This window comes from Varanus komodoensis, unplaced genomic scaffold (assembly GCF_004798865.1).
Source record: "Varanus komodoensis strain SLA01 unplaced genomic scaffold, ASM479886v1 scaffold121, whole genome shotgun sequence".
In the NCBI taxonomy this organism is placed as follows: Eukaryota; Metazoa; Chordata; class Lepidosauria; order Squamata; family Varanidae; genus Varanus; species Varanus komodoensis.
In genome coordinates, this window is record NW_025335353.1 from 319039 (window position 1) to 332643 (window position 13605).

Below are 13605 nucleotides of genomic sequence, written 5' to 3' on the forward strand. Positions count from 1 at the left end.
TTTTGCATACAAGGAGTGCTATTTCAGCCCAAACTTCACAAGCGTAGCCATGACTAGTGCGTATTCTCTGCATACTTTGCAAGCATGGGAAAGAAGTCTAGTGAGCACAGTAGGGAGAGATTCCAGGCTGATCTTCAAAAGCCTAGATGCAGGATCATGTTTGGTACTAGAAGTCCACCCTGTCCTTTCCAAAGTCGCCTCTCCCTTCTCCCCATGATATAGTTCTAACATATTTTCTTGTGGTCCTTGGTTTTGTGTTTAGCCCCTGACCTATGCCAGGTGTGTGAAAAGCTACCATCCTGGCTTCTTCAAGGTGATTGAGGAAGGGGACCCTGTTTGCTGCTATGACTGTGCTCCCTGCCCAGAAGGAACCATCTCCACTCAGGAAGGTGGGTGATGATGGAGCAAAATCCAGCTGCTGAAGAGGAGAACAACACTTCTCCAACAGAGCGGGCAGCGATGATGCCTTTCTTCATGTCGTACACATAAATAGATCACAACGTCACCTGACTTGTTAAAGCACTGGGCCTGTGTTGCATGCTAGCACTCTTCCTCTGCTCCATTCCTTTGTTTTTTCCAACTGCCATCAGGAGGTGTTTGGAGAGTCATTGAAAGGGATAGTGTGCCTTAGAGTCCTGCAAAAGCAAGGGCTTGGAACCCATGGCTTCTGGGCCCTGCCAACTCTCCTGTTCTCCAATTCCTTGATTCTCTGAGTACACCATTTCAGCCACACAACAGAGTGACCAATGGGAAGTGTCCATGCAGGTATGTCCCTTGGAGGTCACCTGCCACACATCATTCAGATAGGCAGAGCATGTGCCCAGCAAAAGAGCCAGAGCCAGTGATGTGAGCCTCTGGCTTAAAATGAAAAACTGTCTTGGAAAAAGTGTATTATTCCAGGGGGAGATGGTAAGCAAAACTTCTAAAAGGACCCATGGAGGCTCTGGGGACTGGGGATCCCCCATACCTGTCTTTGGATTCTAGTCAGGGATCACTGAATGAGGGTTGTAGGCATGAGAGAATGAATAAGCTCAGCAGCTTTAACTGACCCAGGAGGAAAGTGATCTGCACTCCCAGAGTTACCTTCTGAAAATTCTTGACTCAACATAAAGAAGAGAGATTGCTAAGGATGAAAGGGAGATGTTTCTTTTTGTCTTTCCAGATGCTGACCATTGCACCAAAAGTCCAGAGTATCAGCATATAAACAGGAAACAAAATGAATGTACTCCCAAGGTCCTTCCTGTCCTATGAAGGTTTTCTTGGGATCTCCCTGGCTTCCATAGCCCTAATGATATGCTTATTCACAGGACTTGTGTTATTTTATTTATTTATTTATTTATTAATTAAAACATTTCTATGCCGCCCCTTGCCAAGGCCTCGGGGCGGCTTATAACATCGAATACAAAATACATTAAAACAATGACCATTAAAATATATACAGTAAAATAAAATAAGCCGCCCTGGCCGAATAAAATTCAATAATATTAACATTTAAAATGCTGCATAAATATAAAGGTCTTTGCCTGGCGCCGAAAAACAAATAACGACGGCGCCAGGCGGACCTCTCTGGGGAGCGCATTCCATATCTTAGGCGCCACCGCTGAGAAAGCCCTCCTCCGAGTAGCCACCCTCCTAATTTCCTTCACTGAGGGCTCCCGGAGGAGGGCCTCTCCTGCTGATCTCAAGGGGCGGCTGGGCATATATGGACGTAAGCGCTCCTTCAGGTAACCAGGACCCAAGCCGTTAAGGGCCTTATAGGTCATCACCAACACCTTGAATTGGGCCCGGACTTCAATGGGAAGCTAGTGAAGCTGACGGAGAACTGGAGTCATGTGAGCATAACGTCCAGTTCCCGTCAGCAGCCTGGCAGCTCTATTTTGAACCAATTGAAGTATCCGGAGCCTCTTCAAGGGCAGCCCCACGTAGAGCGCGTTACAGAAGTCAAGACGGGAAGTCACCAGTGCATGAGTCACTGTTGCGAGGCTGTCGTACTCCAGATAGGGGCGCAGCTGATGAATCAGCCGAAGCTGGAGGAAAGCGCTCCTCGCCGCTGCTGTTACCTGAGCTTTGAGTGAAAGCTCCGGGTCGAGGAGCACTCCCAAGCTGCGGACCTTATCCCTAGGAGGGAGTGCAACCCCGTTCAGGACAAGGTTCAATTCACCTTCTCTGAAGCCGGAACCGCCTACCAACAGGACCTCCGTCTTGTCTGGATTGAGCTTCAGTTTATTGGCCCTCATCCAGCCCATTACCTCGGCCAGGCACCGGTTCAGTACAGCCACTGCCTCACCTGGATTGGTGGAGAACGAGAGGTAGAGCTGGGTATCATCAGCGTACTGGTGATTCCGCAGCCCACACCTCCTGATGACCTCTCCCAGCGGTTTCATGTAGATGTTAAACAGCAAGGGGGACAAAATGGACCCCTGCGGTACTCCATGGCATAGCTGCCATGGTGCAGAGCCATAGTCCCCCAGCACCACCTTCTGGAATCAGCCATTGAGATAGGAGCGGAACCACTGCAAAGCAGTGCCTCCAACCCCCAATCCCGCAAGCCTATCCAGAAGGATACCATGGTCGATGGTATTGAAAGCCGCCGAGAGGTCCAGAAGAACCAACAGGGACGCACTCCCCCTGTCCTTCTCCCTGCACAGGTCATCGTACAGGGCGACCAAGGCAGATTCAGTACCGTACCCGGGTCTGAAGCCGGACTGAAATGGGTCCAGATAATCAGTTTCATCCAAGAGTGCTTGGAGTTGTCCCGCCACCACTCGCTCTAACACCTTGCCCAGAAACGGGATGTTGGCCACTGGTCTATAATTAGTGGCCATCTCTGGATCCAGTGACGCCTTCTTCAGGACCGGTCGGACTACCGCCTCCTTTAAAGGGGCAGGCACCCGACCCTCCCTCAGAGAAGCGTTAACCACTTCCAAGATCCAGGTTCCAATCCCGTGCTTGGAATCCTTTATTAACCAAGACGGGCAAGGGTCCAAAAGGCAAGTGGTGGGACGTACTCGTCCAAGCACCTTGTCCACATCATCGGGCCACAGTAACTGAAATTCATCCAATAATTCTGGACCAGACGGTAGCATCGGTGTCTCCCTTAAGACCTCTGACTCAATAGTGGAATCCAGCTCATGACGAATCTGAGCGATTTTCTCCCTGAAATGCCTGGCAAAGTCGTCACAGCGGGCCTTTGAGGGTGGAATCAGATCTTCTTTCGGACCTGGACGGACCAGGCCTTGCACCACTCGAAAGAGCTCCGCCGGACGGCATTGTGAGGAGGCAATGGAAGTGGAAAAAAATCTCTTTTTCGCCGCCCTCACCGCCACAGCATAGGCCCGATAGTGGGCTCTTAAGTGTGTTCGGTCAGATTCATCCCGTGATTTCCTCCACCTACGCTCTAGCCGTCTCCCAACCTGCTTCATCGCCCTCAGTTCAGGAGTATACCAAGTGGAAGAGCGGGCTCTGCCCAGTGGGAGAGGGCGCTTAGGAGCGATCGTGTCTACAGCCCTGGTCATCTCCCCGTTCCACAGTTCGACCAGAGCGTCGACAGCGTGTTAGGAATCTTCATTAAATTCCAAGACACCCAAGTGGTCAAAGCCAACAATCGCGACCTCTCCTACATTCTTCTGGGTGCCCTCCTGATTTCCTTCTCCTCCCCATATCTCTTCGTTGGCCAGCCAAGCACAGTGGCCTGCCTACTCCGACAAACAGCCTTCAGCATCATCTTCTCAGTCGCCATCTCTTCTCTCTTAGCCAAAACCATCAACGCAATGAAGGCTCTGTGGCCATGTTCTACAGTGTCCTTGGCTACATGGGATTCCTGGCTGCTGTATGCTTCACAGTGGCTTTCCTGGCCAGGAAGCTGCCAGGGGTTTTCAACGAGGCCAAGCTGATCACCTTCAGCATGCTGGTCTTCTGCAGTGTCTGGGTATCTTTTGTGCCCTCCTACCTGAGCACCAAGGGAAAGTACGTGGTGGCTATGCAGGTCTTCTCCATGCTGGCCTCCAGTGCCGGCTTACTGGGCTGCATCTTTCTTCCCAAGTGCTACATCATTGTCTTGAGGCCTGCTCTGAATACAAAGGAAATCTTGTGAGGAAAACAAAAGATGGTATTGTGACCTAGCCAGCAATTGCAGGGGGTGGGGGGAGAACCAGCGTTCCTGCAATTTGAATATCTAGCATTTGCTCAAATGCATGCAAAAAATGAAATAGTCCCATAGTCTGCTTGTAATTCTTGGAACAGAAGGCAGGCAGCCCAGGAATGCATGCATATATTCCCCTTCTTATTATTCAACATTTCCCTTTTCCAAAGGTTGGCTGATCTTTCTCAGGTGAGGACAAAGTGATGCACTTTTAGAATCAATGATCCCCATGTTGAAGTGCATCAAATGCTGTGAATCAAACCTTTTGTGGACAGCCTTTGAGTTTCCAGGTTTTTCAATTTCCACTTCTAATTTTCCTTTGTCAGCAGTACCATAGATGGATAAGATCAATGTTTGAATGGTATTGGGTAAAAATCAGGTTTCCATGCAGAATCTCCTACTCAGGAAGGGCATTTGGCCCAGCTAACCTGTAACTCTTTGCTCTTCCCCTTCTCATGTTTGAAGAGTTCACCAGGGTCCCTGGAGGTTCATCTGAGGTACCACTCTCATACCACTCTCATCCTTGCATGGCAGAACAATTGTCCCTGTTTCACCTAGGCTGTGCCCCAGCGATGGGTCATGCTCTCATTCAGCCCAAAGTTTGAATCAGCAGATCCAGCTGCCAAGGTCAGCAAGAGGACAAATCCGGGCTGGAGAAAGTCTCCTTTCCCAAGTCCGGCCAGACTCATGCAGATAGAATTATTATTATTATTATTATTATTATTATTATTATTATTATTATTATTATAACATTTCTATGCCGCCCCTTGCCGAAACCTCGGGGCGGCTTACAACATGATAAAATACATTGAAATACAATAGTACATAATAAATTACCATTAAATATAACAATACAAAAAATACATTGATTTACAAATACAAAATTAAAATTATCAGTATAAAATAAAAATATAGGAGGAGAAAGAGAAGGAAGAAGAAGTTGCCCAGGCCAGATCATATGTTTTAACAATTGAAATGATGTTTAAATAAAAAGGGAGCAGGGGATACTTTCATCTCCTCTTTCCTCTTCTCCACTCCTATTTATCCTTCTGAAAACTTTTGTTTTCTCTTTCTAGATCTTCTAGTGCCGTTTCTGCTGGGCTTACATCATTCTTCTTCGTGTGTGTGTGTGTGTGTGTTGGGACTCCATGTGTCCAGGATTGGTTCAGTGTAGCATGGGCAGCGTTAGGATACGGGTGTACAAACACAGAAGCAGAACCATATTTGCTCAACAAAATCAAATGTGGGAAGCCTTGGTGAGTATCTTTCTACAGGATGTAGTACAGCATGATGATTAGTGAGCCGGACTGGGTCCTGAATGATCACAATGCTAGTTTCTGACTGTCGTGAGCTGTGCTTCTCCTTCCCATCAGTAATAATCTGAACAACACTTCTTTGCCAAATGTCTTTGCATGGAACATGAAGGGTTTCCCATCAGATAGACTCCCCAACTCTAAATCTCCTCCCCTGAGATGCTGTTGCTATTCCCCATTCCCACTGCTTGGTTGACTGGTACATTTGAAATAATCTCCCCACAGGCAGGCATAGGCCACTACTCAGGAATGAGTTCTTTTCAATGATCATCCTGTCATCAGAGTTTCAGCTGTCAGGCCCACCATGAGAGGCAGCCTCCACTGCACATATCCGGTCCTCCTATTCTGAATTGTGAGTCCCACCAAAACAGTTAGCCTCCTGCATGTGACTCTGAGGTTTACCATAAGGTGTAGATGAGACAGTGGTGCAGGGAGGAGACTAATGATGCTTCTGGCCCTGGGAAAAACTTTGGCTCTCTTGCTTCACCATATGCATATGGAATAGTTCCTCTTGCCTAAATAATGGAAATCAGAAACATTTTCATTTCCATGCTTCCCAGTTCCACTCAGCTCAGCTGTCCCCTGGGTTAACTTTCAAAGCTTTTCTGAAACCATTGAGTTCCCAGTTGAGTGGAACAGAGCCCATTGGATAAGCCCAGAACATATACAAAGTGTTTTATAGGCACCGAGTCACGTGTGCAGGAACAGGGGTGAAAATGAGTGAAGAATAGCTACATACCAAAAGTTAATGTATTCATGGGCAAAAGCAACATGAGAAGCCTCTGAGGGGACATGGCAAAATAACAGGATAAATGCCGGGGATTACAGAGAATTGACATGGCAATCAGTAAGGCACAGTTTATAATGTCATCTTACATTATAAACTAGTAGGACTCCTTTCATACATTTTGAATAGGAGAACAGCTTCCTGCAGAGTCAGAGTCAGTGCTAAAGTGCTGCATTCATTAAACAGCAAACCCCATAAGTTTGTCAGCAATAAAAGCAAATGAATCTACCCACATACCATTAAACGTTCGGTTTTCTTCAGAAACTTTTATTTTCTTCGATTTATGAATGGTTGGTGTACTGGGGGAAAAAGCTCAGTAAATCATGAAAACTCAGTAAATCAGCACTTTTCACAGATTGGGGGCTGTGCCAGGAAGTGTTTTGAGCAACGGAGCTGCAGCAGAGGGATTCAAGAGCCATGTGCGGCTTCAGAGCCGTGGATTGCCGACCCCTGATCATGCCCCTCTATCATCTGACACTCCTTCACATACATTTAAGTCACCATGAGATCCCCTCAGAGTCTCCTCTTCTCCAAACTAAGTCCCATTCCCGCAATTTCATCTTTGATGGCATCCCTCACAATCTGGCTGCCATCCTTGTGATCCTGAGCTGAACTGATTTGAGCCTTGCAATGTCTCTCCTGTAATGTGGAGGCCAGAACTGGACACAGTTCTCCAGTTGTGGGTGCATGAGAGTCTCATAAAATGGCACCAGCACAACTCTCATTCTGGAAACCAGAGCTCTGGCTGTACATCCAGGAGTGGCATTCACCCTCTTAAACCTCACGTCATACTGCTGGCTCATGTTTAGCCTGCTGGTTTGAGCAGGTCACAGTCTGCGGTCACCTTCTGTTATCAACAATAGATAGCACAGTTGGGATGGCTCCATATGGGAGTTGACTTTTGGCAGCATTCCACCCCTCCTGCTGGTCTGCATTGTACTGTGGGCACCAGCAATCAGCGCAGTCAGGTACACTCCACCACAAGGGATGGAAAGGAATTGTCTGGGATTATATATCTATCAAACTCAGTGGGTTTGGCCTCTGGGATTCCACACACTTTGCAGGGGACTGTAACCTGGGACCTGAGCGACCACCCTTAGACAATGGGGTGCTCACTAGGAATCCAGTCCCAGGAACAGTCCATTTCCAACAGTAGCCACTGCCCCTGTTTTGTACCTAGACCAGGAATGGTTGGCCAGGAGGGGCTCACCAGGAAAGGAACCTCAGACCGGTCCCTTCTGCCAAGTGTAGCACAGCTGCACTTGGAGCAACTGCACCTGATGCAGAAGGAGAGTGCTGCTTCCATGGCTGGGCCTCTGTGAGTGTTCACAGTCTTCCTCTCAGCTTGGCTTGCTTTGGATGAGTGGGCCAAGCATGAGAGGAAGCTCAGAAACACTTGAAGGGACAGATTATAAGAGAGCCCATCCCAACCCTGCTTGGAGAATGAGTACATGAGCAAGTCCATGGGACTTCATGTATCACACACCATCTGAAATGTACACGGCCTCAAAAATGATTCAACAGGTTCCGTACATCACTGGCCAAGTCCCAAACTGTGATTTTCAGTATCAGGCTGATCATGGAATCTTCTGGACAGAGAAAACTTGGAAAGAGCTCCTAGAATATTCTAGGAAAGTCTTGTGGGCCAGAGGTTCCACACTGCTCTTGACGTTACTGTTAACAAATGGATTCTGAACACACACAAATCACTGAACATTTAAGGCCTGGATAACTGAAGGATCTTTTTCTGTATGCACCTGCCTGTACCCTAAGATCATCTGCTGAGGTCCTTCTCTGGAAGCTCTCTTTAATTAGGCTAGAATAGAGGCAACCAGGGGAAGGGTCGTTGCAGTGGTAGCACTCCAATGGTGGAATCTGCTTCACAGAGAGCTCCACTGCAAGGATGCTGGCAAGTGTGCTGTGCCTTCCAAGCCTTCCAAACCATGAATGGACATGCTCCTTGTCATCCTGAGTACAGAAAGAGAAGTGAATAATCAGAGAGCCATAAAACTGTCCCCCAGTCACCATCCAGAAGGCCTACCCCCAAAGAAGAGAGGACCTTCCATTTCAAGTTCATTCTGACCAGTTCCTGTGTAATACTTGCATAATGACGTAAGGCAGCTTCCTGTTAGTAATTATTTGTCACAGATATTTTGCAGCTTCAAACCAGCAAGGAAGCTTCAGCTTCTACAGGGACTAATTTTGGATTCCAGTGTCACTGTGTTGCCAGATTCAGTTGGGCAACAGCAAGTGTGAACCCATGTGTGCCCCCAACCCAAGCCAAATGAGCCTGAGATGAGAATTAGAGCCAAACCCAGTTTTATTCTAGTGCACTTTAGAATTGAGGGATGCAATTGAGGGATGGAATTGAGGGTTTAAACCACTGAGCTGCTGGACTGGTTGATGGAAATGTCACTGGTTTGAATATGCATAATGGAATGAGTTCCCATTGCTCCGTCCCAGCTCCTGTCAACTTTGCAGTTCGAAAGCATGCTAATTTAAGTAGATAAAAAGGTACCACTTTGGTGGGAAGGTAACAGCACTCCGTGCACTTCGTTGTTTAGTCATGCTGACCACATAACCACGGAGACTGTCTGTGGACAAATGCTGGCTTCCTCAGTTAGGAAACAAAGATGAGCACCACCCCTAGCGTCAGACTTGACTGGACTTAACTTTAAGGGGAAAACTTTACCTTTACCTTTTTACTTTAGAATAAATGGAGACAAGGGGAATTAAACTTTCTGAAATCAAGAGTCTTGAAAGTTGCATGCCAGAACATGTGTGTTATACCTTACCTAAGCCATCAGGTCATGTAACAGGCATCAATGTAAGCACGCCCCCTGCTGTTAGCTTCAGAGAGTCCTTTTTTCTGTCAAGGACTGGATATTTCCCATCTTTCTTATCTGCTCAAGATTCATGCAGGCTTGCCATGTTCTTACTCCATGCACATCTGCAACTTTCATGGTGGCTATAACTGGTTTCCACTATCCCTTTGGTTATTGGATTTGAGGTCAGGCTAACTTGTTAGCTGAGGGTTACAAAAAGTTCATTTTGTTCTTCTCCACCCTCCCTTCTGAGGAATGAAATTCAATCTGGCTGTGTGCGTGGTGTTTTTTTTTTTAAACTATGTGGCCTTTCTCTGTGCAACTACTTTGGGGACCTTCCTCTGGCCAACTACATATGGGGTTATGTGACTGGAAACAACTGTACTGTGGTCACATGAAAAAAAGGGTACATGCAAAAAAACATTGGCCAATAACTGCTCCTTTTGCTTTGTCCAGATGCAGGCTCTTCCGTGAAGTCAAAGCAAAGGGAGGGGAAATGGCACATTTCATCAGCAGTAGAGAAGTTAGAAAATTGAGTAGTTTGCTGTGTGCTCCACATAACCCTGCTTTGCTAACATGTGTGAGCAGTCACATTATTGCTGGAGTAAAGTCCAAAGGAGGCACTTTCTTCTGGATCACTTGAGAAGTTAAAAATATTTTGCAGTGGTCTAACATGTGGTGCCAGCAAGTAGGCACCTGAGAGGCTCACAAGAATCTTAGCAAGCAGAAGGAGCATTTGTTTAGAAAGAAAGACAAAGCCAGTTCAAACCCCCACTGCAATGTTATCAGGGCAGGTAATATTGTGTCCCAACCTTGCTCAATTGTTCAAAAGCAGTGAAAAGCATGCTGTGTCATCGTTCTTCAGCCACAATGAGATTCTGTGGTTTTTATCCAACAAGAACTACCCCTCAGAGATTAACCAGCAATGGTACTTGTGATGAAGAAAAGTTGGATGTGGCAATCCAAACACCTGGAAACTCAAATGCTGTCCACAAAAGTCCTGATTCAAGCATTTGAGACACTTTGGAAAAGGGGTTAATTGGTTCTTATACTGCACCCCTTTGTCCTTACCTCAGAAGGTCAGAAAGCTTGTTGAAGAGTGATATGTTGACATCAGAAGAAGGGAAATGCATGCATGTATTCCTGGGCTCGTACTCCTTCAGTTCCTAGAACTAAAAGCAGCCTATCAGACTATTCCAGTTTTTGCCTGGATTTGATCAAGTGCTATATATTCAGATTGTGGTGAGGGCACCTCCTCCCCTCTCACCCATTTCCTTGCTATGTCACGATGCCATCTCTTTTTTTCCTAACGAGATGTTCCTTCTTATTCAAAGCAGGCCTCAAGACAATGATGTAGCACTTGTGAAGAAAGATGCAGCCCAGTAAGCCAGCACTGGAGGCCAAGATGGAGAAGACCTGCACAGCCACCATGTACTTCCCCTTGGTGCTCAGGTAGGAGGGCACGAAGGACACCCAGACACTGCAGAAGACCAGCATGCTGAAAGTGATCAGCTTGGCCTCATTGAAGGCCCCTGGAAGCTTCCTGGCCAAGAAAGCCACCATAAAGCATACGGCAGCCAGGAAGCCCATGTAGCCAAGGGCAGTGTAGAAAATGGTCACAGAGCCTTCATTGCACTGCAGGATGATGTGTCCAGGCTGGGAGTGCATGTCCAAGTCAGGAAAGGGAGGAGAGGTGCCCAACCAGATGCAGCAGAGGACAACCTGGATGCTGGAATAGAAAATGACAATGGAGTTGGCCAACGTCTTCCCTAACCACTTTCTGGCCCTGTTGCCTGGCTTGGTGGCCAAGAAAGCCAAGACCACAGTGAATGTTTTGGCTAGGAGAGAAGAGACGGCAACTGAGAAGATGATGCTGAAGGCTGTTTGTTGCAGAAGGCAGGTGGCCTTGCTGGGCTGGCCAATGAAGAGGAAGGAGGAGGAGAAGGAAAGCAGGAGGGCGACCAGAAGAATATAGGAGAGGCTGCGGTTGTTGGCTTTGACCACTGGGGTGTCTCGGAATTTAATGAAGATTCCTAACACAAAGGCCGTCAAAAGGGATAGCATAAGGGCCATGGAAGCCAGGGAGATCCCAAAAGAATCTTCATAGGACAGGAAGGTGATCATCTTGGGAGTACATTGAACTCTGTTCTTGTTTGGATGCTGATCCTCTGGACATTTGGTGCAATGGTCAGCATCTGGAATTAAAAAGAAGAACAGATATAAATGGATAATAGTTGGAGGCAGGGGGTGACCATTCCCTGCTACTTGGTCCAGCAGTGGTGCCTCTGATGAGTGGACAATTCAGGATGGAGCAAGGGAAGTGCTTCTGCACACAAGCAGAGCAAAAGCATGGAACTTGCTACCAATGTTTATCCAGAACTTAAGAAACATGAGCACATTAAAAGGTTGACATAAATGGTTTTTCTTATGCTTTTATTTGCATACATTCAAATATTAGAAAAGGCCACTATGTTTCTGCTAATCTCCTTCAAAAGGAGAAGAAACATGAGCAAGCAGTTGGTGTCTTGCTTTTCTCTTGCTCAGAGAAGTGGGGTAAATCTGCCAGTAGGAGGCATGGGGGACAGAATGTGCTCAGAGGTTACAGGAGGCACACTGCCTCACCTCTCACCCAGCAGAGTAGAGGAAGTGTTCATACTCCAACATTCCCTTTGGAGACCCACTTGATGATACCATTAATGGATAATGTGGGGAAGTTAGAAATAAATGAGAAGATGAGAAGAAAATACGGGAGGTTTCTGGTGGCACATAACCCTCCTGATCCATTCTCCAAATTGATCTTTGTGGGTCACACTGACAACCAATTGTTGATATTGCAAGAGAGGCTCCAACTGTGTATATGCCCCAGAACCATATTCTGCGTATAGCACAGAATCATATTCTGCATATATGCAGAATATGATTGAGTACATGTTCTATACAAACTCCTTGCAGGGTGCAACCCAGAATTGTCTTGTGGATGATGGGAACCCTGTCCACTTCCCCATGTGGCTTGATCTGGGAAAAAACTACCCTGACAACACATGGCTTGTTCAAAGCCCTGCCTGACCTCTGCAGTGAAAGGACAGGTTTCAACCAGGCAAGAGGCTGAAATGTGTGGGGAAACATGCTAATGGGAGCCGGTGAAGGCAAAGGATGCTCCTAATGTGCAGTGGACCAATAGCAAACAAAGCATCTTGTGCAATGAGTGGTCAAACGATTGTGTATGGAACAACATGCAACATAGTGGTTTGGGAAATGTGCTGCTGGCAGCAGAAGGACTGGAGAAAGGAGACTGGAACAGTCCTCTATACTGTGAAGGATTCTCTGCAGGATATATCATCCCTTAGCAAGATGTGGCAAAATGCCCACTGTTGTGGAGGACCATTGCCTTGATCCTCACGGGCTGGATTGTCCTTTGTTGTCACCCACCTTCCTGGGAGGAGATGGTCCCTTCTGGGCATAGAACGCAGTCATAGCAGCAAATGGGCTTTCCTTCCTGAACCACTTTGTAGAATCCCGGGCTGCAGCTCTCTACACACCTCGCATGGGGCAGGGGCTGTGCAGAAAAACAAGGTCCACCCCAGATAATGTGTTGGAGAAACATCATTGGGCGAAAGGAGAGGGAGCATTTGAAAGAACAGGAGAGGACTTCTCAGAGGGAAGCTGATCCTGCAAGTAGGATTGTGACGATCACATTGGAATCTTAGCTCTTGTGCTGACTGGAATTCATTGCCATGCTTGGCAATTGTGCAGAGAAGCCATGATGCACAACTCATGTGTGCAGAAGTATGTGGCTGGCCTCTTTGATTCTCTTGCACTCTTCCAGACACCCACACAAACACTTGGTGCAAGTCAGATTAAGGGCATAAAGAACGTGGGCTAGAGTCTGGGAAGCCAAGCTTGAGAAATCTGACAGATTCCCCCTTCCAAGGAGAATTCCTCACACATTGCTGCCTCTAAGTAAACCAAAGCCCATGCAAATGCATCCGATGCACATCCCTTCCCAAATACATGCATTTGACTGGACATGGAATGAAATGAAGGCATGGTTTTGCTCACCTTGTTGAGCCATTTGGGCCACATAATGGCTTCTTGGTCAATGGTACATTTGCGTCCAGACGAACCCTGTTGTTCTATACTCCCAACTTTCACTCTTATGACAGACCTGTTGGGAAACTTTACCCAGTTGACAATGTCCAGGTCAGCTGCCAGGTCCCCTTTCTCATCCAAATACACTCCATCCATGGAACGATTGTGAAACTGGGGGCTTCTCAGGAATGGGTGGAGCTGGAATGGGAGAGAAAGTGCCAGCACTGAGGAAAGATGCAGCCATGCTGGATTCCCCAGTTTTGCCCTTTTTACTCAGGGCTGAATTGGCTGGTGTGTCTTTTCCAATGTGCAAGTGCCCTTATTTCATCCATGAATGCTCTTGGTCTATTTTGGGAGGTTGGCAGGAGGGTGGCAAGAAGCCTTCTGCTATAAATATGCAAATCCATTCTGGAGTGCAGACCAGGTCTTACCCTCAGGGAAAGTGATGAC

General features: G+C 47.2%; 1 protein-coding gene across 1 annotated transcript; it reads right to left on the minus strand.

The window, feature by feature from the left end:
• Nucleotides 1-10344: 10344 nt before the first annotated feature.
• On the minus strand, nt 10345-13311 carry LOC123019382 (vomeronasal type-2 receptor 26-like). The gene is made up of 3 exons (XM_044422209.1): nt 13126-13311; nt 12496-12622; nt 10345-11261 (listed from the first exon to the last, which is right to left on the minus strand). Exons 1-3 carry the CDS (start codon nt 13309-13311, stop codon nt 10345-10347), a joined length of 1230 nt encoding a protein of 409 aa, XP_044278144.1.
• Nucleotides 13312-13605: the final 294 nt, after the last annotated feature.